Below are 24548 nucleotides of genomic sequence, written 5' to 3'. Positions count from 1 at the left end.
CCTTGCCTAAGTAAACAAATCACTCCTACTTAGTGTGTTGAGGCAGATGCATTAATGTGGATATTGCAATTATTGTGTCTGCCAAGCGTTTTGGATTGAAGATCAAGAGAGTGAAGATGAACTTGCAGCCATAGAGATTAATCTCTACGCTTAGCTGAGATCAGGCTGTGTAAAAGTCTGATTGATTTTCTGGGTATACGCTGTTATGGTTTTACTTTTGTCTTTTGTGTGACTGTCATGGGTTCCAGACACCGGACCCAATCATTTTCATAAGATAAAAAGCCTAAAGATTTGTAGAAAAAAAGCTAGGAAGTTATTGAGAAGATCAATTGTTCATTACTAACTCGTGATCTTGCCATTTTCTTAGAAACTTCTACATTTTTTTTTACTTAAGGCCCTATTAACTAATCAGGGAGCCACTATTGTCCCATTAATACTTAATCAGGAAGGGTGAGGGCATCCATCCTGTCTCTAAGATGCCTTAGTGGATTTTCTACCTCAACCATAACTCACAGCTCCTATAAATCCGTTCAAGAAAGGGAAGAAAGTTGGCCAGCCCAGCTGAAGCTTGTTGGCAATAGCAGCAAGACAACTAAAAACATTGGAAGAAACCTAAGAAAGTACATAGAAACTTTTTTAATGAGTTTAGCAAAAGTTTTTTTTAAAAAAAAGTAGCATTTAGGGGAAGAGTTTTTACTAGGAGGGATTTGCGAATTTGTGAAAATGGTTCCTGGTTCCTAGCAATGATGAATCATCCATTGTGCGGTAATTACGGGAACAGCATGGTTTCATAACTTTTCCAGTCTCTAATTGAAAGTATCTTTGAATCCCAAACAGCGAACACAGGGGAAGTCCTCCACTTGACAGCCGTCACAAAGCCGCCATGCCAAGTTCATTTAAGGCTGGTGCATCCTCCCATGTTAGAAAGTAGTCTTTGTTTTCAGGGCTAGGCGGCTCGAGCTCAGCTGTAGAGCTGCTCTGATGAGAGGGTCTGAGTGTGTGTGTGTGAGAGAGAGAGAGAGAGAGAGAGAGAACGAGAGACAGAGAGAGAGAGAGAGAGAAAGTTTGTGTGTGTCTTTGAGTGAGAAGAGTTTAAAGTTTGTGTGTGTGTGTGCACATGTGCACGCGTGCGTCTGTGTGTGTGCGTCTCTACGCATGTCTAAGTGTGCCTGCCAGCCGTGCGGCAGCTTGGGCATGGCAGCATTCCCAGAAACACAGCTTGAGCGCTCCTACGGTTACACTTGGCTTGATACAATTGTTTGAAACCAACGACAGGAAGTAGACCGTGCCTGCCTCAAACTGACATTAATTCTGCAAGCCGACAAATCTGATATCAGCTGCAGCTTGATAACAACACCTCCCGCATCTAGTCTTACACAAATAACGGGCACATTGCCTCCAGCATATGGCCAGATATATACAGAGGCAAACATACACAATATATAAACATACACACACACACACACACACACACACACACACACACTTATGTCTTCCACTTTCATAATTTCAAGTCTGATGTACACGAACATGGATCCAAATATTGATGCGTTTGGCTGTTTGATGTGCAACATTAAATGCCCTTTCACCAATGGTAAGATACACACACACACACACACTTCATAGCACAAGTTCACTCCTAATCATCATCATCGTCACTTTAAGTTGTTGCCTATCTATAGACTCAGAGGGTGTTGTTGTCCTAATTATCCATTTCCTCTCGTTGTTTATCCGTGATATGACATCTTGGCTGATGAGGCATGAAAGCTGCTCTTTTTTGGGTAAATTTAATAATAATCTTGTGTAATTTAATTTACTTAGTGTTTACTTAACTAATTACAGTAGTCATGTATTCCTCAGTGAAGATGTCTCATGAGAACACCCCCAAAAGGCAAATGCACGAAGCCTGCTGGCTGCGATGCGGAATCTTTAGAAAGGGAATTTGTGAACACGGCATGTTAAGCCAACCCTAGCATATCGTATATTAAATATATTGATGTCTTAGTTGTATTTATTTTGTTATGGACACACTCCGTCTTTGATCTGCCTCTTGGTTTGCACTGTGGGAGGGAACAGGCGGGTTGGGAGATGACTCAGTTCTCCATATCAAAGCTCATTGACTTTAGCCCGTCCTTGTGCCTGGGCTCAGAGTCCCACTGATTCTGGGAAGTACAATCTGGTGCCGGGCTGCGTTCGAGCTCATTTGCATGTCAATCTGCCGTTTTACATTCTCTGTGGTCGCACATCAGATAAGGATCCAAGTCCGGGGCTGGATTATATCTAGGTAAACACGGCGAGAGGAGAGGAAAACAGAGTGTTCGCTCTATGATCTTCAATCTTGTTTCGAACGTAGCAATTCAGCCCCTTGTGATTTTAGAGGGAAATCTCCATCGTGGCGGTCAGGCGAGTGTGTGGAGATAATAGCCATGTCCCTGCGTTACAGTACCTGAAATGCGTCCTGAGTGAGCGTCTCTTTGTCCACTTGTTTGTGTTGTGGAGGCATTTTAAACGCGGGCCATCAGCGGCCGGTACGCGGAGCAGATTAGTTTCGCCAGTGATTTGGCCAATTAGGCCTCAGCCTGAGCTCTGCTGGGACGTCCCTTAAGGAGCCGTTCCACTGATTTACCCCTGCCAGGAGAGAGGAAGAGGAGGAGTGTGCTGAGGGTAATTATGCACGGCTGGGCGCCCTGATTGGGTATGGTAGTTAGGCACCGTGGCGGGAAGCAGAAGGGAGGAGGCCGCGATAAAAAAAAAAAAAGTCTGTTGAGAAAGCCTCTGCGGGGCTGTAGAAGATGCTGGTTGAACGGCTCGGCTATCAAATGTCGGAGGGAGGCGCTGGGAGTCTGCGGTGAGTGTTGTTCACCCAGTGTTGATCCCCGAACAGCATGCGGAAGACCATGATGCTCAGATTTGTGCTGCGTTTCAAAAGCTTCACTCGAAAACCTCCGCTGTGCAGAGGCTGCTGAGACAAATACCACAATGTTCTTTTTGTTAAATCCAACAGTGAAGTAGATCTTCAAGTTAAACCAAATCTAGGGATCCTAGGATCAGAAACCAGAATATATAGCTATTGGAGCTTGAATTTGAACAGTGGAATAATTTCTTATGTTCATCACTACCCTTCAGCTGTTATACAATCAAACTGATTAACAGTTACCCTCTTCTTCCTCTACAGTGAAGAGGTCACCCATGTGGTGTCAGAGGACAACGAGGCCGCGGGCCTGTGGGCGTGGCTGAAGGGGCGCGGCCTGAAGGAGCTACCCAAGATGCAGGTAGTGGACATCAGCTGGTTCACTGACAGCATGAGAGAGGGGAAACCTGTCGCCGTGGAGACCAGACACTGCATCCAGGTGTGTGTGTGTGTCACATATCTCTTAAGAACTATCTAGATAGCCATAGGGTAAGCACTAGATGGCATTACAAACCAAACAGGAGGCTTTTCATTGACCAGGCTGCAACAAACAAAGTCAATTGGCCATGCTGTCAGGGCGATGGATCCAAAATGTTTATGCGATGACTGCAAACAAAATGTCAATAGGCATTTGAAGGAGGCAGTAACAGAGATATGAATGAGACAATAACAGGAGAATGGAATATAAGTGTAAGATATACAAATGGAAGTTAGCAGTGATATGAATATTCAGTGTTTTTTCATCCAAGGAATGCATATGCATGTTCTCGTGAGGGTGTTTCATAGTAAATAGTGTGTTCAAAGTGAGAAAGACAATGCAATGCATGCAAGTCTCTTCCTCTCCCTGCATGTGTACAATCTGAACCCACTGACAGGGACTTCTAAAAAAAAAAAAGAGAACACATCTAACTTCCCTCAGCCTCTGCTCGCATTACCGCCCCCCCACCCCCCCCTCTATATTGCGTGGGAGCGCCAAATAAACCCATCAGCTGGACGTCAGGGCTCAGAGCGGCCCGCTAACCAAAACACACACACACACACACAGATTTGTTCCCTGGTGGATGGCACTACGGGGGCTCCGCAGCATATGGATCCAAAATAAAGAAATATGTCGCCTGCTTTAAATGGACATAATATATATATATTTCTCCACCACCACCGGAGAGGGAAAAACACAGTCCTCCGCCTACCAAAGTCACGTTCGCCGGGCCTCGTCCACGCTTTCCCACGATGGCGTCCGGCGTGTTCGTGCCTTTTGTTATGGGAAATATCAAAAAAACACCTTTGTCTTGTTGTGTCTCAGTGTTTCCACATGTCCGCGTGACGTGCCGGAGTGTGACACATCAATATTCCGCTTCTAGTCGGCTGCATCATTAAGTGACAAGGCTAATGATGCCATGCTGACATTTATTGACCTGTCTCCCCAGGTAACCAGAAGCCCACTTCTCTGCTTATCTTGTGATGCATTCCCTCTCTGAAGTGAACGAGGCAACACACAGTGGCATTTATGTGCGCGGCGCTTCCAATAGATTGTTTTTTATGAGTTATAAATCCATTTAAGGAGCTACCATGTAGAGATCCAATATTCCGGAAGCGGGCTACTTCTCCGGCACATTTGCCCGCAGCTCTTCTTAACAGTCTGGAAATGCGATGTGTTTTACTATCATAAATATTCCACGGCGAGTAAGGGAGGAATTTTAAGTATTAAAACCCATTGAAATGTAATATTTCCATTACATCCCGGCTCGCGGAGAGACTGTTTAGCCTAAGTGGGGAGGTGATAAGATGTTCTAATACGCTGCTTGAAAGGAATGAGAGAGGAGAAGATTGTGGAAGCGTTCGGTGAGCCCGGCCAACATGTGTCCCTGAGAGAAGTCTGTCGCCAACCTTCTATTAAGAGGCGGGTTGTTGTGTATGGATGGGGGGGCAGGCAGCCTCCCTTAGGAGGTGGGACCTCGGCGACCCCTGCCCCGCTCGGCGGCCCGAGAGGATTTCATTAACCCACCTGAGTGCGCCTCCCCGGCTGCGTGACGAGCATTAGCATGGAGGCAGGGACAGGCTCTCCAGATAGGGATGGGCTGGGGAGGGGGGGTCCGGCAACACTTACCTTCTCATCTCAGCAGATGGTGGAAGTGTATGTGGAGGAAGGGGCGGCGAGGAATGAAGCAGGCGGCATGAACACATAGTTTAGATGTATCCAAACTGAACGGCGAAGGTGGCGAGGACACCAGAGAGGAGGCCAGGAGGGGGACGCGCTGCTTCTGAGATCAGTCTTAGAGCTTTACCTCCACAGAGTTATGGGCCTGTATAATAACTGAGCCCAGATGGGCCAAACCCACCTCTGCATGCTGATGCACAGAAGTTTGTCTCCATGGACCCACAATCCCATATTGGATTAAACAAACCGCAGCTGAGGTGGAAAAGTGATGGAAAACCCCCTGTTGTATTTAGAGGAGCGCAGTTAGGGAGTTTCTAAAGCAGTTTCACTTTTGATTGGCAGAAAAATTGTGCCGTGAAATATATTCAAAGTTATTCACTTTTTTTCTTTTTTTTTGGAGAACAGGAAAGGCTCCTGGCAGGGAATAAATGATGAACATTTTTTGAATCCCTTACTGATTGATTCAGCCCAGCAGTGTGAGAGGTACTAGCTCTTTTCATTATCTTTCTGAGGCTCCCACTATTCCGTCCTCAACATCGGTCTTAGTCAACTCAGCATGGTGACAATATCTCCCCATCTTCCTCCTCATCTTCTTCCTCCCTCTCTGTATCACACCCTCGACCAATCCATGGGTAATTTCATGGACACAATGTTCCTTTGTGATGTCTAATTGTCTGCAAGAATATTAATATTACATTGGTAATCCTTTTGACACATATATTACAAATGGGGAGCCATTTCTTCATAGAATGAAAAGGCAATTTACAGGAGGCAAATTGGATGATGGCGAGCAGATTTGTAATGCCACGGGTTAGGTAGCGTAATGGATTTGGATGCCACCAGACTGTGCGATGAGTGTCATTAGCCTGTTGCCCTGGAGACACACAGTCATAAAAATAACTTCTTGAAGGCAATTGGCTACATTTTTATGTAATTCAATTTGAACTCCTGGCTCTATGCGATCCAAGAAGAGCCTTATACACATTTAGCCAGGCAGCCATTTAGAAGAGTTTAGCAATTAAAACAATATATGAGTGCGTATGCCTGTGGATGTGTGTGTGTGTGTGTGTGTGTGTGTGTGTAAGTTTCTGATTTATTTTTGTATACAGGACACCTTGCCCACATTGTCAGAAGGCTCTACACCCACTCCTGTGGCCACTGTTTCTCAGTACGCCTGCCAGAGACGGACAACCACAGAAAACAATAACAAGATTCTCACAGTAAGGAAACCGTTACCTAACCGCACTCCGGACACAACTGCACCTTCACATGTTCGCCCACGAGACGCTTTTTCGCTCTCTGACTTTGCGATGTAAAAAATCCCCCCACCCTAATCTGTTCTGCTCTAATTGGGTGGCTGGCTGGCTTCACTCACCGGCGCTCTGACACAACTCTCCCAAGATACATTAACCTGCAAATGAGTAGCATCTGCAGCTGAGGCACGGCGAAGGCGCAACAGCTGAAGGTGCCCACGAGCCCTGGCACCGGGCCGGCACGGACACACCCCGAGGCGCCGCGCGCCGCGCCGGGATGGGCGACGGACGTGCCGCTCCTCACAAGCAAATGATGGATCTGTCCCTCCGCCATCTGGCCGGTGGGCAGCGAGTGTCTGATGGGTGGAGGGGGGTGGAGGAGGGGTGTAGAGGAGGGATACACAGGTTCCCGCACAGAATGGGGAAGCGGCTGATCTGGCTTAGGTTCTGAAAATGAAAGAAGAGAGGAATGTTGTTGCGCTCAGATGATGGTGATACATCTGCAGGTGCACCGCGCTGTACTAGTCTGAAAATAGGAACGAGGCATTGTCTGCACGCTGTCAATCAATCAACCAACCAACCAATACACCCAACAAAGAAAGAAATATTGTGCAATATTGTGCAGGTGAACAAAATAGACAAAGCCAGACTTTACTTGCACCCAGCATTTTTGGTTTTGGCAGTGTGCGAGTAGAAATGTTGCCTCTGGGACCTAAAGGAACAACCATAACCCTGCTAAAAGATACTGCAAGTTAATGGAGGGCGTTGGAGAATAGGTTCCAAACAATACACATCAACATGGGCGCGCTCTCTGCAATTCATCCATTCCTTCCTGCTTTTTTGCGATACATTTCAGCAGCACTCCCTTGACGGCGTATTTGGCACGGAATGTGAAATGTGAAATTTTGAAATGTGCCATATGACTGTGAAGTGACTGGCGAACCTGTGTGTGCGTCTGTGTGGGAGGGTGGAGACCCGCTGATGAGTTTCTGTAAGACCTATTAGGCACAGCTTACCGAGGGCCTGTGAGGCATCTGCTTCATAATGACTTTTCGGTTCCCACTGACGGCAAATGTACATAGTTGATGCACACACGTGTACACGCGTTCACACACGTGTGCTTGCATGCACGCACACACACACACACACACACACACACACACGCACGTGCACACCCACACACTGCTCACCTGGGGAGGGCTGCTGCTCCATTCCTTATCCCCTGCTTCTTTCCACAGCATTACCTCCATAATTAGCAATCCCACTCAATTTCCCTATCCCCATGATTAACTCATTACCCCCCCCCCACAAAGGCACATCAAAGAAGACTTTACTGATTAGAATGAATGGCTGTTCGAGAGGGGGTCCTGTGCGAGCCACAGGTAAATCATTCCATCTTGGGAGACAAAACACAACCGAGTCAAATACTCAAGTCGGCTACAAAAGGTAGAGGGAATTTGGAGCCGCTCTGCCCTTGTCTCTGCAAACCAAGTCTCTCTTTAGAAACAAGCAACAGCAAACCGCCAGACGCAGGGAATGATCTGCTGTATTGTAACAGTGCTAATGAGGGCCAAGCTATTGATCCGGAGTTGTAAAACTATCCTTGATCTGTCCTGCTCTGTCCGCTTGATCACACGGCACAGTAATGATGTAATGCCTGTGAATGCGTGAAAGCCTTTGAGGGTACAGAGGGAAAGGACTCTGTTTGTCTGTCTGTTTGTATTTGTGAGGGCGTGGGTGTGCGCATTTGTGGGTGCATGTGTATGTGTTTGTATCTTGTATGTCTGTCCACCAATATAAAAAAAAATCAATTATACTTTCAAATAAAAATAAACAGATGTATTTCACTCTTGAGTATCGAGTTGTCGCTTCCTGTGGGCAGAGAAATTCCGCATCTACGGCGTCTCAATTAGAGGGAATGAGATGCTCTTCTCTACTGCAGCCCCACTGTGTGATTTTAGGCTGATAGGACGGGTGTATTTTTACATAAAAATTTTGTCGAGTGCAGCTTTAAATGAGTGTGTACATGAATGAATGAATAAAATTTACTTTCGTGTCTTGTGTTATGACCCATCCCTTACAGGATTATAAGACACCAGAAAACATAATTAAATACAATCACTTGTCAGTAAATGGTAGCTGCACGGCAAACATAGTTTACAAAAATAAAGATTGAGGAAATACTAAAATATTTGTAGCCTATCACAAGATCCAAAAATATAATATATTAAAAATCAGATATACTGTATGTTCTCTTTGCATGCTTATCCCATGCTTTCTCTAGATAGTCGGCAAATGCGAATAACTAGTGTTTATCTGCATTACTTAACCAAATCAAATCAGGATCAAATCAAAACAGCTTTAACCAAGGAGATGTCTGCAGTACATTTACTTTGATATACAAATATTTTCCTGCCTGTTCTGTCCTCCGGTTTTTGTATCAGTCTATTCCACAGAGCTACCAGGCTGGCTTTCCATCGTATTTCACACGGCTCCCATCCCATGTCTCCCGTTATTGCCAGTATGGGGGCAAATTTGTGCTGTATTGCTCTGTTATGAACAGACTCACCTTTCAAACTGCTTTTAGAGCCCCACACCCCTGCCACATAATCCATAACTGGGCACACGCACGTGTCATATAGTTTGGAGTAAGTAGCATATCCCAGATCACCCAGCTGTCTCGTTTTCTCTATTATGCCAGCTAGAGCTCTGCCTGCTGATTCAGCCAATAAAAATTTACTGTATTCAAAGGTCAGATGCTCATCCAGATTAAAACCTAGGTATTTGTAATTGTCAACATACTCTGAAACTGAAAATCGCTCCTTTTAATCTCAAATTGCCTTAAATACATGATCTGAGTCTTGCTGCAGTTGACTGTCTCCACTTTTTACACCAGTTGTCAGCACAAGTCAACATTGATTGCAAATCCTCTTCATTTTCTGATACCAAATCTATGTCATCTGCATACAGTAAGATGTTTAACCTGTTAGATTGTTAATAAATATGGCAAACAAAGTAGAAGAAAGACTTTCACCTTGTTTTACCCCAGATGGGACAGGAAACCAATTAACTCTAAAACATGCAACAGGAGCTTTATAGAGCGACTGAATGGCCCAATCCAATTTTCCACTTATCCCCTCCTTGAGAAGACAGTCGAGTCATAATTTCCTATTAACAAAGTCAAAGGCCTTTCGAAAATCTATATAACAAGCAAAAGTTCATTTCTCGTCCATTATTCGGTTCCTGGCCGCTGTGGTTACGGAGTAAATATGATCGATGCGGGCTGTAGCCTTCCGCACACCATTCTGCTCATCAAGCCGGCAATTCTGTTCTCTCTAAGTGCGTCATAAGCCCGGTTTTAAGAATAGACACATATAATTTATATACCGTACTTAGTAGACTAATACCTCTGCAATTGTATATGTGTTTGTGAGTGTACCTATGTGTGCAACTATGTGCGTATACGCTCTATGTGTTTGGAGGGGTGGGGGCGCCAGACAGAGAGGAAGTGTGAGAGGAAGCGACCCGTGATGACTTTTGTTGGGGGGTGGGGGGTGGGGGGTGGGTGTTGTTGAGAAGAGGCGGATCCCGGACCGGTGGGGGTGCGCCGGGGCGATGGAGGAGGAAGTGGATGGCGCAGAGAGGTGTCAGGATCAGGAAGAGAGGAAGAGGCATCATCTCGGCAACAGCGCCCTTGAGCTGTCAATCACACGCCGGCAGCAGGCAGCCCTTCATTCCAGAGCCATGCACTATTGATTTATTCATCCGCGCTCTCTCTCTCTCTCTCTCTCTCTCTCTATCTCTCTCACCATCTCTGGCTCTCACTCTTTTCACTCCCCTATCACTTCTCCCTGCCCTTTTGTTATGTCTCACACCCCTCCTCCCCTCCCCTCCCCTTCCCCCCATCTACCCATTCTCACTGCGCTCTCTCTCTCTTTGTCTCTCTTGTTGTCTCTCGCTGTCTCGCTCTCACTGTGACTAGGATATACGCACATAGAGAGCACACGCGCACACACACGCACACGCGCACACACACGCACACACACACGCACACACACACACACACACACTTTGTCAAGTCCAGCCTACACCCTCTCTTTTTTTTTTTACCCATGTACCTTTCAGTCCTCCCCTGTCATAATTTCACCATAAGCCTGATGTACGCAGATCCAAATATTGACGTGTGTGTCTTGGCTGATTGACGTGCAGCATCTAATGCCTTTTCTCTGATGACGACACACACACACACACACACACACACACACACACAGACACATAGAAATGCACAGACAAAATGCACACAAACATACATACTTGCACACACAGTTCGGCACTAACTTTAATGAGGGCAGGGAGAAAAAGAGGGAGCGAGTGAGTGAGAAGGTGAGAGACAGGGAGAGAGAGAGAGAGAGAGAGAGAGAGAGAGAGAGAGGACTAAAGGTCTTTAATTTGTTTTCCTTCATCACAAGGCCTCTGGTGCTTGTCCAACATATTGATAGGAGCAGCACCGAGGAGGAGGAGGAGGAGGAGGAGGGGGGAGGGAGGGGTCACTGATCCTTAACTGCATCAAATTGATTCCCTCCATCACCCTGTGGAGTTACTGTTCACAACTTCAGCAAACCGACAGACAACAAGCTGCATGGATCAGACGTTGGGTCAAACAGTATTTCTACAAGGAATACTCTGTGTTTGGTTTCACCGCCTTAGACAAAGAAATGGGTTGGGTGTACTGCATCAGAACAATCCGGATTGTGTCAGGTATGGTAAGTCGATCACAGAAGAGTGCACTGAAATGACTTCAAGTAACTTTCCTGTGATAGTCTAGTCTAAACCTGTAATTCTGGTACTCATAGCATCATCCTATGCGGCAAACTCCACCCAGGTTACAGCAAATGCTAAGAATTATTTGCAACTACCATTTGGCTCAGGTCTCTTACACACACACACACACACTCCCGACTGACCTTCTAGAGAAATTGAAGTGCTGTTTGGGCCTTATTTGTAGAATTAATATCTGCAGGAGCTTTTTAGAAATCAGCCTCAATTGAACAAAAGAAGTGGCTGTAACTTGTAAGAGGCTTTATTGTCCTCTGTAAGTATGGAGTCACTCAAAATAAAGTTTTGAGTGACTCCATTCTCCATGACCCTGATGGAGACCATAGTGGTCAGAACGCATTGCTTTTAATCTTGCCATGGCCTAATAAAGGCTTTTAGATTTTGTATTAATAGCAGAGGGCTTTGAACTTTCTTTTGAGTGACTTGCAGAGGACAATATAGACCTTCTACAAGGTACAGCCTTTTCTTCAGTTGAGGTACAGTTTAAAAATATGTTTCAGTGACATGAAGGAATATCCAACCTTATGGCCATTACTCATTCATTCGAGAGGGGATCAGTAAAATCCATCTTTCAGCCGGTAATCTTGCTAAAACTACTCTCAGCGGGTTCTCTGTCCTCCTTTCATGGTTCCTGTTTGCCCACGCAGTGAGGCGGGCTGCTGTGTGAACATGACTTGCAGGCATGTCCGTAATATCCGGTGGCGGGGGGTAAATCGGCGTGCTATATCAACGTCCCCGCACACTAAGTCCCCCTTCGAGCCTTAACTTCTCATTAATTAGGTGAATGCATATCCAGCGTGGTTTCGTCCCCCCAGCTAGCGCTGACTCCATGCTGCTGGTTCGACAACATGACAGTTGACAGACTGGCTGCTGTGTGTGTGTGTGTGTGTGTATGTGTGTGTATTTAGTCTTAATGTTTTTCTTTTTTTCTTAAACCAAGTGAATAATTCTGCCAATAGGGTGAATAAGACAGATCACTCCACTATATCAAAAAATAACATGATTCAAGAAAATTCTGGAAACTAATCAATTTACATTGGAAGCAAGTGAAATAATTTCACCACATTTTGTACTTATTTTAGGAAAAATAAGGCTCAATACTAGATTAAATGACTTGTTTAGATGGATATTTTTGCAATGTAGGCACAACTCTTAGCCTTCTCAGGTAAAAGCGAGTCAGTAGAAGTTCATCTCTGAACACCAGCTCCTCTGAGGCCGACTGCAGCAGATTGGAGTTTCAGTTATACAAGCGTATCTCAGCAGCAGAGCTGCTGGAGGCAGAAATAATCTTACTTGAGTTAAACCTCAATGGGTGGAGCCAAAGAACCAGCTTTTTGGAGCGCAGGTTAGCTAACTGGCAAACTTAAATGATGAAGAAGGAACTCTGGTCAAAATATAAATGCCAATGACTAGCTTACCAAGGTAGCTATAGGCTAGAATGGCTAGTTTGAACTTGGAAGGTCAGCTAGGGTAACTAGCTAACCAACAACTTAGTATGGCTAGATTGCATTTATTTCAGTTAGTAGCAAGAACAGTAGACTTCATAATATTAGCTTCCTCCTCTCTTACCCCTTGGCTTTGCTGGGCTTCATGGTAGGCTACTTAGCTAGAAAACTTTGGTTCTTTGGCTCTGCCCATTGAGGTTTAACTCAACCAGTGAGATTATTTTTGCCTCCAGAGCTGTTCTGCCTCTGAGAAATGTTTGTAAGTCCAATCTGTGCTCATGCAACTGTTCATCAGTTTGGGACACGTACAGGACAAAGCCTTAGGAGGCAGTCAACTGGAACTCTGAGCATGGTGAGAAAGAGCGGTTCAACATTTTGCCCTACCTAAATTATGGTTAACTCACAACTCACAACTCACAACTCAGCTGGTGGCCAAAGTCCTCCAAGTCGTCTGCCTCTGACAGCTACAGGTAGAGAGAGAACGTAATGGGAAGTGAGCGGAGAGCAGAGGAGAATGGGAGGAGTGGATGCTAATCTGTTCGCATTATTCTTTACAATCCGTAGTAAAACTTCAGTTTGTCTTAATTGGTATTATTAGTGAGGTGCTGGGAACCCCACACCTGGTAGCTCTGACTCATCCAGACAAACACGCACACTGCACACTTTCTTGCCCAACACAAACATGACCTCTCACCTCTCCAATTAAGAGCTTGCTTCTTCTAGTTACTGCATGCTGTGAGGGGAGCCCGGCTGAATGTTGAGTGTGTGTGTGTGTGCTTGGATGTAAAGGGTCATCCCTGTCCATGTACTGCAGTGAACGGGTCAGCGCTTCTCCTGGGTGAACTGGACAAAGGTCTGTTGCTCACTGACCTGAGGCCGCATGTCCGCACAGGACTGCGGGTGGTGCGCTGACCTCAGACCAGGGCTCGGCCAGAGAGGAGAAAATGCAGCGTAAATATGGCCGAGGCTGCTGGTCAAACTGTGCTGCATCGAGTCAAGGTCCTGGGTTTAGAATTCCTCAGCTTTAGTCCCTGCGGTCGGCTGTCAGCATTTCACCTTCAGGCATAGTCTACCGTGCTCTGGCAGACAGGTTTAATCCGCAATGTGGAATTTCATTGATATGTATTTCCAGCATTATGTCTTCTTTTTTCACACAACTGATTTCTGCATCACAGAAAGGGCAATCTACCAGCATGTTAGCATTAGCATAATATGGAAATGCACGTTCCTAACATGCTGTTGTATATCAATAGTCAGCAGTAGCATGATTCTGTAGCGAGAATCCACAAGAGGCAATATCAATGCTTTGGCCTACCTGAAAGTATTTCTAAATAAAACTAAAATGATGAGATAGCAGTTTCCTATCCTTGAAGCTATTTACAAAGTTTGTGTGAGGGGGAATAAGTGCACATTAACAATGGAACTCTTGTGAGTGCTGAGCCAAAAAGCATCAAATCCAATGCAACTACTCAACAAAGAGTGAGATGGCACATAAAAATTTGAGGAAACTCACTCTTTTTTGAGGAGTCGTATTGGATTTGATATTTAAGTATCTCAGACCGACAAGAGATTCCTTGGCCTTGTGGTCACTGGGTTTATTTTTCTGAGTGTTGATGCCTTTCTCGTTTGTTCTCAAGCAGCTTTCACTATGTAAAGAGCCGTACCTGGCACCTTATTTCAGAGACTCCCCATTTTTAGTTGGGCTGATCTGGGTGCCTCAAGTAAAAACACTTAAACTTTTCAGAAAAGCACTGCCCTTTTCCTGTTAGAAATTACGGGTGAGATGTTACAGGCACAAAACCCACCTGCGGCACTTTTTTCTCACTGCACCAAGCAAGATGCAGCGCCCTCCTAGCCAGAATCATTTACAATGCCAATCTAATTTTAAATGTTTTGCCATCCATAAAACTACTACTGGTTTAGCTAATGAATGGCTAATGGTAAAACCAACTGTCCTTTGGCAACATGTTGTTGTTTTCAGCCTGGTTCTGCAACAGCAGCTCAGTTCAGCAACAGCACAAACCCTGAAGCGGTCCAGCTGAGCACAGTGCCAAATGTTCAGTCTGCGTGCCAGTACTCTGTCACTAGAAAGTGTGAGATGGAACTTGTTTCAGAAAATGTATTTGTCACTGCACTTTATGGAAGTGCAAGGAAAATCATTGCTCAAATGTTCTCAGAATTACTTGTAGAACTTGTAAAATTAGGAGAGAAATGCAAATGATGTTCAAATTCACTGCTACACTGTAAAAAAAAGCTGCAAGCTGAGTATTTAGTATTTTTATTTTTTTATGGTGGGATGGAGCCTATCCCAGCATGCATTGGGCAGAAGGCAGGGAGGCACCATATATCAAAAATATTATTTTTCTTAAATCAAGTGAAAGATTCTGTCAGTGGGATGAGATAATTCCACTTATTCCAATGCACTTTCACTTGTTTCAGAAATTTTGAAACAAGGCAGAACAGGACAGATCACTCATCTGGTATCAAGAAAATAACACATGATTGAAGACATGTCTTGAAAATAGTTGATTTGCACTGGAAGCATTATCTCACCACATTGGCAGTTTTTTATACTTATCTTGTGAAAATCAGACTCAATACTACATGAAATGACTTGTTCAGATGGATATTGTTTTGCGGTGAAAGCACAACTCGCAGCCTTCCTGGGTAATAGCAATTCCGTCAGGACTTCATCCCAGAACACCCGCCTCGTAGACCACTCGGGCAAAAAAAAAAAAACAACCTTAACTTCTCGGTGCAGCCATATTGAAAAGAACAACAGGGAAATTTCAACTGTGCCGGGCTGCTTTTGTGAAAGGGAAAGTCCACCGCTGCCCCCTGGGGAGCCTGTTGTGAACAAGTGGAAAATGACAGGTTCCTCTCTGGTGTTCGCCAGCCTGCAAGTGCCTCTGTCCGGTCAGCTGGAAGAGAAGCGCCGCGTGCCGGGTCCTGTACTGTACTACGACAGGGACGGAAGGTGGGGGGAGGGGTGGAGGAGGGAGGGAGGGAGGGAGGGAGTGGGTAGTGGGAGCTCCGATCCCTGTCTGGTTGCCTCCACGGGTCAGTGCGTCTTACATGTGAGTGCACACCTGACACATCTTTTGCTTCCTCTCTCCCTCTTTGTCTCCTGTTTTTCCTCTCCTTCTTCCCCTCCCGCATTCCTCTTTGCCTCCTTCCAAAGAGAATACTCAACCGAGAGAGCCCACCGGTATCGCAGGCCTTGGGAAGAAAGTGTGTGGGTGTTTGCGGTGCAGAAGTGGACAACTGCGCATGTCGAGTTCAATGGCCATTGAATCTCTAGTCTCTCCACTGTAAACTGTCCAATAAAGCATGAAGTAATATTTGATTTGCATGTTTTTACATGTGTCTCTGATGACTGACTTCGCAAAAGAACCTATCGCTGCCCACTTTGAGCTGAGAGCCCGCCGCCAAGTTATCAATATTTACGAGTTCTACAGCTGTAGACCAAGCAAACTCATTGTGATATACAGTGCAACACAAACAGACTCGGCTCACGTCCCCCATGCTGCGACCTTGCAAGTCCTGTGTTTTTGCCATCCTGGCTCCCCTCCTGCATTATTCTCTTATTTTCTTTCCCGTGTTCCTCTGCCTTTCGCCCCTCACTGTCTCCCTCTCCCTCTAGGACGCCTTTGAAGTGCTGGCTGAGAGCTACGAGTTCAGCGAGATGGAGGGCCCATGCCTGGCCTTCAGACGAGCCGCGTCCGTCCTGAAGAGTCTGCCCTGGGCGGTGCAGTCTCTGGGGGCCACTCAGGACCTTCCCTGCCTGGGGGAACGCACCAAGGCAGTCATGGAGGTAAAGGCCGGAGTCTGGCTCCACATCACTCTCAACCAATCCAGGGGCAGCTATACTGTCTTTATCGTGAATTCAGAGTAGCGCTGTCACGAATTTTAAAGGTTCATTAAATAATCTATAATGTTTATTGGCCTCTTTTGCTGACCAGTAGCAACTGCAACAACACTGATAGATTTTATCTCCTCCTATGCAAATCTCACCTCTCACCCCTCCTGTCCTTTTGAGCAGGCTGTAATTGACACAAACAATAAAGTTACATTTTCAGTAGGCTAGCCAATTAGAGCAGAGATCCAACAGAAACATGTAGTGAAGAGGTAATATATCACCATGCAAAATACAACAATAATAATACTGCTTTGTCATTCGCTTTTTTTGGCTTGAGAGCAAGGCTTATTAGCCTTTGGAGCTGGAATGTGTTGCGATGCCGGTCACTTTCTCGTAGCACCCTCCTCGTTGAGCAGTTGAAAATGCAATTAGGTGAGGAGGATTGGGAGTTTTGAAAGTCTGAATGTTTTGAGAGTACCTGAATAAGTAGTCATTGAGTCATTGGTATTGATCAATAATCCTGCCACCCTCCACAGATATGCTATGGGGCAGTAAAATTGTTACATATTTCCCCTTTAATACCTAAAAGTTCAGTCCTACTACAATACCACAACAAACAAGAAAAAACACCAAGCAATGTCTTATTGCATTTGACTTGGACAGCTTTGCAGCAACTTTTGCTCAGGGGTTTTGATGCAGTTTGGGTGCCAAGTCTTTTTATTGGCTCTGTAAGTGAAATAGTTTCATATTTGGCTCCTGGCACCAGTTTAGGTGGAGTGGGATTCAGTTCAAGACAGTGGACTGTTAGATGCTGTTGTCAAGTTTTCAGCTGTTTGACTCCGTTGACTGCTGCAGTTCACTGTTATGAACCAGACTGCTGCTCTGTCTAATCCAATCCTCCTCCTTCTTCTTTTAACTATTCCAATCTGCTCGAACACGCCCTCTGGAGGTGACATTGAAATGGAATTTCATCTTGCAGAAAAAAACATTTGGTGAAAGTATTGAAGTTTTCTAAAATTCAGTATTGAATTCAATCTTTCGCAAGGCTATCACAGGAGTACTGAAATTCTGATTATCATGATAACACTAATTCAGACGTGTCCTGCACACACACTCGCAAAACATACCTCGCACACATGAGCGCACACGCACCGACAGGCGTCACGCAAACATACCTCTGCTTTGGAACAAATGTCGTATCGGGTCACTTGGTAATCATCCCCTCACCTCCAGTCGTCCTCGGGGCGGAAATCATGGCAGGTTGTCAGGGAAAGTGTCAGGAAATGTTTACTTGGAGAGAACACAGAGCCCCTGTAGGAGAACAAGGTGAGCTCCGCTGCCCGACTCCCTGACACGCTAAACCTAAACACACACACCGCGGGTCTCCGAGCGAGCCTCAAAATGTGTCAAATCTGTCAGAAGCGAGACAGATTCATTAAACAAAACAAAAGAAATGTCCTCGGGAGACTGAATTAGACTAGCTTGAGAGTGACCTCTTCCCTCTTTTTTTTTTCTTTTTTTTAACAAGATTCAGAGGTACACCCGCAGTGAGGGAGGTTTTTTTTTCTCCGCTGGGTTGTCTGTTTGTACAGATCGCAGCTCAAAACAAGAAAATGGCACGATGCGAAAAACAAAGTGAAACCAAACAGAGTAAAAACAAAACGCTTGATGTGCCCGCGAACATCGGAGTGACACTCTGTCAGCAGCCGCTGAATCGGTTGCTGCTGAGTGAACATCCAAAGGGGGGGGGGGGGGGTACGGGGGAGATATAAAGCTACTGACTTGAAAGTTTTGGAGCACTGAGGCACTGTTAGGGATGAATAGTCAGTATGTGTATGTGTGTGTGTGTGGAGAGTTTGTGCATGCGAAGAAGTGTGTCTCCCCCCCGAGCGAGGAGTGTGTTGGAGCATTATCCTTGCGTTTGAGGTTGGCCTTAGCTGGAGGGTTGAAAAGCAGAGGTGGACGGGTGGATGCATCATTGGGCAGTGAAGGCTCGCTTTAAACTGCGCTGTACTCACAGTCTCCGGCCTAAATTCATTCGCTCGTTGATACTGGACGGCATCGCTTCTTCGAAAAATGCAGCTGATTTTATCCTACTACACACATACAATCCTGCACAGGCACGAACATACATATTCATACTCAACACTAACAAACTACCCACTTCCACAGTGAGCCTTGTAAGGCGGCTGATACTAACCAGATAACTGTGATGTTGTTTATCTTGCACACCGTCTTGCTGCCCCGATTTTTATGCCTTTTACATAATGAAGACAGTTAAAATGTGACCAGCAAATTAATTGTGCTCTGCTGAGAGCGGCAGGCAATTAAATGTGGAACAAAGTCGTTTCGGAATAAACAATAGAAGCTGGGGGAAAACATTACCATGAGCGTCTTATGAATGCCATAAAACCGGTATTAATCCCAGGTTTCACAACAACAAAGCCGTTATTTTCTTGAAAAGAAATGGAAATGAGGATATGAGGAGTGCTCCATTTAAGTGGAATCTATTTTCAAAATAAGCCGCAATTTCTGGGGCTATTTGTTAATTGCTGATATAACAGAAAGACTGACGTTGTTTTCCTTCATAATCTCATCTGCTTTTATCTTTTGCAGGAGATCCTTCAATATGGCCGCTCGTTTGAAGTCGAGAAAACACTCTCTGATGAGAGGTATCAAACGCTGAAGGTCAGTGGATGCCATCGTCGTCAATTTGTCGGCCTCTTTTGAAATGATCGCTGAAAACGGTCTGTGCTGTTGCATTTGCATTCGCTATCTTTAAGGACGTCGAGACTTTGAACGCTAACTCCTTTCCGAAAGAGCTCTCGTTTCATAGCATGTCCTCTTGATTCTGTCCTTACCTCCTTCCCTGCCAGCTGTTCACGAGCGTGTTCGGGATCGGACCTAAGACGGCTGACAGGTGGCACCGCAGAGGGCTTCGCTCCTTCACTGACATTCTGGCGGAGCCCAGCATCCAGCTAAACCGGATGCAGCAAACTGGTACATAAACACCTCACTATGTCTGCTTTTAGAACAAGCCACAGATTGAAAAAATACCACAAGAGTTTGCCTCCGAGAGAGAGACTCAAACGCCCAATAGTTATATTCCTCCGGGGAGCCTGTCATTTGAGACTTTTTGTCCTTTTTTGTCCCGCCGCAGCCTCCTTATCCGAGGCGCTAGCTGTAACGTGTTTTCTCTCCGAAAGTGTGATGAGATGTGATCAGCGGGGAGCTTACCGCCAAAACACAATGGAAAAGGCGGCGGGGGTGCTTGTAATAAAAATCAATGAATAGCGGCAGTGAAGGGCAAAGCTTGCCGCGGAACTCACACACAAGCTCTCATCAATCAGCCGGGGCGGAGAGGCCCATCAAAGCAGAGACCATGAGAGGTCTGCGACTTTCCATGGGACAGTTATGATTTGTTTACAGCGTAATTGGCGCATGCGGAGGGAGACGCCGCTGCTGTTTTAGCTCCTGTTCGTATTTCTGCGGGGAGTTGTCTTTTCGCTAATTGTCTTTTGTCATAATGTTATTTCGTTTAATTACAGATTGAGCTTGGAGGAAGGTTTTTGGTAAGCTTGCCAAGGCAGTCGTCACTTAATGTGGTGTTAAAATAAAACAATGGTTCGGTGTGTGTGGTGATGATTCTCTGAGGTGAGGCAACGCTTAAATCTGAAAAGAATGGATGAGCAAATACAGCAATATAAAAGCATCCGGATGTGTAGATAGCATTAACCCCTATTGCTGTCAGTGACAGAAGAGAGTATTTAGAGTGTAACTGGGTAAACGGCTTCAAGGAAAATACTGATGTCGACTTTTTCATTCATCTGCATCATTTTTCTGCACCTTCAGACCTGCCTGGGCTGCTGCTTGATGCATATAGCATAGCGGGAGATAGTAATTCACAGCATTATATCGCGGCGCTCACAGGATCCCATTCAGTGTGAAACTCCATCCGGTAATGTATTATGCCAACAGACATCTTCATCAGCCCAGTCATAATCCATCATTCCCAAACACTGCAGTGTCCACTCTGCGCAGGGGAATAGCATCTGTCTTCCTCTCACACAGGGAGGAAACAAGAAATATGTTTAATACCTGGCAGTGAGTGAAGTGAAGGTTGTCTTTGACATGGAAAATGTATAGGAAGCCTCATTGCCACTGTATTCTGTATTCATGTAAAGTTTTAAGCAGCAGAAACATGAATTACCCCATTTTTTCTGAATTTGTTTTGTCATAAAGACGGAGCTATCAATAAAGATTTTGTAATTAACTGGCAGCAAGCTAGTCATAGATCAATATGCAACTAAGGAAAAGCAGAATGAGAAAAAAATAGCCGTATTTTCTTTTAGACATTATTAATGCTTGTCTACACAATGAGAGGAAATGACAATTCAACTACAAAGTGAGCTGTACGCAGTCTGCAAGATTGAGGACGTGCATCAATCATCATTTAACTCAATCTCGTCTGCGGCGGTAAGCCCCGTCGCGTCTTTCAGCGCACGGTAGACGCCGAATATCAGGCCCCAGAACTGTGCTTCCATATCACATTTTACCTTAGCTTTAATTCACCCTGACTCTCCGCTTCCCCTGAGCAAATGGCTGTGATTGATGGCTGGCTCCGAGACTAATAGCCACGTGGTCTTTTTCCCCCCGCAGGTTTTCTGCATTATGGAGACATCTCCAGGGCTGTCAGTAAAGCTGAGGCCCGGGCCCTGGGGAACATTATTGACGAAGCTGGCCGTGCCATCACGCCGGACGCCGTACTGGCAGTGACAGGTGGCTTTCGCAGGTACAAGGCTTGTCTCCTCTTCTCAGTCTTGATATGGTAGTTGAAATAGAACAGCACTTTCTATCTTCCACTCTTTCTTTTTCTTTTTTTTTCTTTAAATAAATGCAGTTCCAATATTGTTCAAGTCATATTGGGTATGCACTGGGGGATGCAAAGACATTAGGAATGTCTCAGGGGGTCTCCCAGAATCCCTTGCGGCCACTACTAGCATATAGGAGTACAGTATGTATGTGTGTGTAGAGGCATTAGAGCTGAAGGTGCTGAAATACCCCCTGCATTTGCTGCATGTGTAAGTCAGCGGATAAAACGAGGTAATTGGACGACGCGGCGGATCAGCGCGGCCTCTTTGTTCTCGACCGTGCAGAACGGGAACCCGTGCGCGCGGGCCACGTGTGTCACAATGTCGCAATTACATTAAGCAGCCCAAATACAGTAGGTTGTCAATCACGCGGCGCTGCTGAGTGCGGGGCCGAGCACTCCTTAAAGGCCGCCTACTGAGCGGGGCTATTTGCCCGCCTCCCTCTGTCACCACCTCTTTGTGCTGCTCTTTTTTTTATGTGCAGTGCTTTGTGCCTGAGTAAGCATGGAGCACTCCGCTCTGTGGTGTTGTAAAAATCTAGCCATAACCATCGGCGTGCGCGGTAAATAATTCAAAAGCAGTCTGGCGGTAAGGACGGGCGCTTGCTTCTCAATGGGGGTGACAGACCTGCCACTGCTTAGCCGATGGTCTTTAATAGTGCCTCAGCTGCAAAAAGTACATGTATTCAGGGAGAGTTCTGTCCTTTTTCCTCTGAAAACCCTCTGGAATCTTCTGTTTCTGTCTTTTGTGTTGTAAAAAATGAAGCTGGCTGCTGTTAGATACCAGTTTGTCCTACTTTTGACACTCCTAAAATTGTTGTGACTTTGAGCTAAAGTCTAAAGGGGACTGGACTGCAGTGTGTACCTCTTAATTTGTCACGGCGGTTATAGGTCCGTGTTTTTTTTTCCCCTGAGTGATGATGCTCTCAAAGGAGCAAAAGAGAGAAAAAAAAAAAATCCCAACATTTTTAATCTTCAAAAGGAGAAATGACAGCTGGAATGATATCTGATTATGTAAATAACATCTCCTCGAGGGGAAAATGTGGTGAAAGAGATGAGGAAAGTGATTAGAGCATCATGGATAGTTAGCATCAGGAGTGAAGGGGAGGAACTGCGCTAGATTTATGGGCCAGGAGGCTGCTGCAACGCGTAAAGGGGCCTTGTGAGAGAGGTTTTATGTCTTCAAACTCGGGGAGATGAAGCACACATTCATCTCATCTGATATTTGGTGCAAGCTCGGGGAGCATTACACAAAACCTAATTGGAATCACGCGGAGCTATAACTGAAGAACGATAACTTGTACATTATAAGTCAGTAAGTAAGTAATTTACCTTTATCTTGCTGAAAAGCAGATTCTCCAGACATGGTTTCAACGCAGCAGGCAGCATTATAAGGCCTATTACACCAGTATAGTTAGGTGCTCTCTAAGATGTCAACAGCACCACTAATAACCCACTAATTCTTCTCAGTGTGACATATTTGAAAATGCTCCTCCTAAACTCCTGTCAAAGCTCAATTTAATTACCTATAATTTCCAGCATGATTCAAAGTCCCTTATTAGCTTTGCGACTCATCTTTCCAGCTGATAGCCCTTGTCAAAAGTGGAAATATATACCCCCTTTTTTTTTTGCATATTCACAGATACACTCAGCTCTGGCAAATCTTTCATCTCTGGATATATATGCGCACAAAGGAGTAACTTGCCTCCCAAAGTTTCACGAAATAAGCGCCGCGCTCCGGCACACCCGAGCCGTCATCCACTTCAGAGGGAAGCGGCGTGGCGGAGGATTTGTTGATGCCGGTGACATTAGCCTTATTGAAAGGACAGCTGTGGAAGGCGGGTGACGAGTCTTAAAGCGGTTTGTTGGGGGGGGGGATTAAAAATAGATTAGGCTGAAAATACAGCTCCTACCACCGCGGCGTGTGAAAGGCTCATGCGGTGTCAGCGGAGCGCTGTGTTTATTTCGGCGTGTCCCCACTGCGGGTCTTATTTAACGTTAGATCGTCTGTAATGCGACTCAAAGTGACACCGACGGAGGGTGGCAACGCCGTCTGCTCTCAAATCCTCGCATAAGGATTGAAATTCATTGTTTCCCTCGGACAACAACTGAGATAACTCATTGTTATCAGTAAATTTCAGCGTGTCATGGTTGTTAAAACAGTGGTATACCAACCGTTTTATCAGCAATGTAGAAAAGAGCAAGATGTGTGATCATAAGGTTTGGCCTACTGCTGTATTTTTTAGCTTCTATCTTCCTGACGATCGCCATGGTTTTCATGTTTTCTTACCTGAATTCAGTGAAAACAAGTAAGATAGCAAGGAAGATACAAGCCCTTCTCTGTCCAGCTACTTCTTACCCTTGGTGAACTTTCTCAAATGTATTCTTTGCGAAATTTCCAGCCGCAGCGACACTTCCCGCATCTGTATTATTCATACGTGTCGCCCTGTCGGCCACACAAACTCGTAAATAGCCATGTATATTTCATAGCTTCTGCGCAAAAAACGCTCAATAATTTACTGTTTTTCCTCACGCGATAGAGGTGCACACCCGCTGAATTCGCACCAGGTGCAAGATTATAGATCCGCCGATACGTTACAGAACGCCGCCGGTGTCGCTGTGCACATGTGCGTTAAAAGTCCATCAAAGGTAGTATTTTCACCGGAGTCTTCCCGGGCCGTGCGTCCCGCTGGGCGAGAGCGGATGCCTAATGCTGAGTAAAAAACACTGTGTTGTGAAGGTGCACCATTAGAGTCGGAGAGAAGAAGAAGAAAAAAGAAAAAACCCTCTTTGCTGGAGAGAAAGTGCCTGACATGCTGTCGTCTCTTTTTCCGCTGACTGGGGTTGATTCAGAGGAAGTATCTGCACAGACCAGACACATACTAATGCTCCAGCGCAATCAGTTAAGAAGCTAAAAAGTGTAATGCCGTGGTGTCTTCTCCTCAAATAAGCTCAAGGAGCACCAATTTCCCATGTCAGCCCCTCACGCTCCCACACACACACACACACACACACACACACACACACAGACACCTCGATAAAATCATAGTGTTTTTCTGAGGTGATTGGAAGTAAACTGAATTTATGCTGATGATCTCTCTCCCCCTTTGGTTTTGCTATTCATGGCACACATTTATGCAGTGCACTCGAGTGCGTTTTGCCAGCACAGCAGAGGCTAGCAGTGAGATTCACTTAACAACTTCACTGTGCTGTATG

The 24548-nt window shown here is 45.5% G+C and overlaps 1 protein-coding gene across 1 annotated transcript in view; it reads left to right on the top strand.

Moving 5' to 3' along the window:
- dntt (deoxynucleotidyltransferase, terminal) overlaps positions 1-24548 on the top strand; it is a 58988-nt gene that overhangs the window by 624 nt on the left and 33816 nt on the right. The window contains exons 2-7 of the mRNA XM_071910484.2: positions 3176-3350; positions 6179-6289; positions 16247-16417; positions 19079-19150; positions 19339-19462; positions 21122-21254. Coding sequence (XP_071766585.2) covers positions 3176-3350; positions 6179-6289; positions 16247-16417; positions 19079-19150; positions 19339-19462; positions 21122-21254 — 786 coding nt within the window. The remainder of the gene's footprint in view (positions 1-3175; positions 3351-6178; positions 6290-16246; positions 16418-19078; positions 19151-19338; positions 19463-21121; positions 21255-24548) is intronic.

This window comes from Centroberyx gerrardi, chromosome 15 (assembly GCF_048128805.1).
Source record: "Centroberyx gerrardi isolate f3 chromosome 15, fCenGer3.hap1.cur.20231027, whole genome shotgun sequence".
Taxonomy (NCBI): domain Eukaryota; kingdom Metazoa; phylum Chordata; class Actinopteri; order Beryciformes; family Berycidae; genus Centroberyx; species Centroberyx gerrardi.
This window is presented reverse-complemented; position numbering and strand designations above follow the sequence as displayed.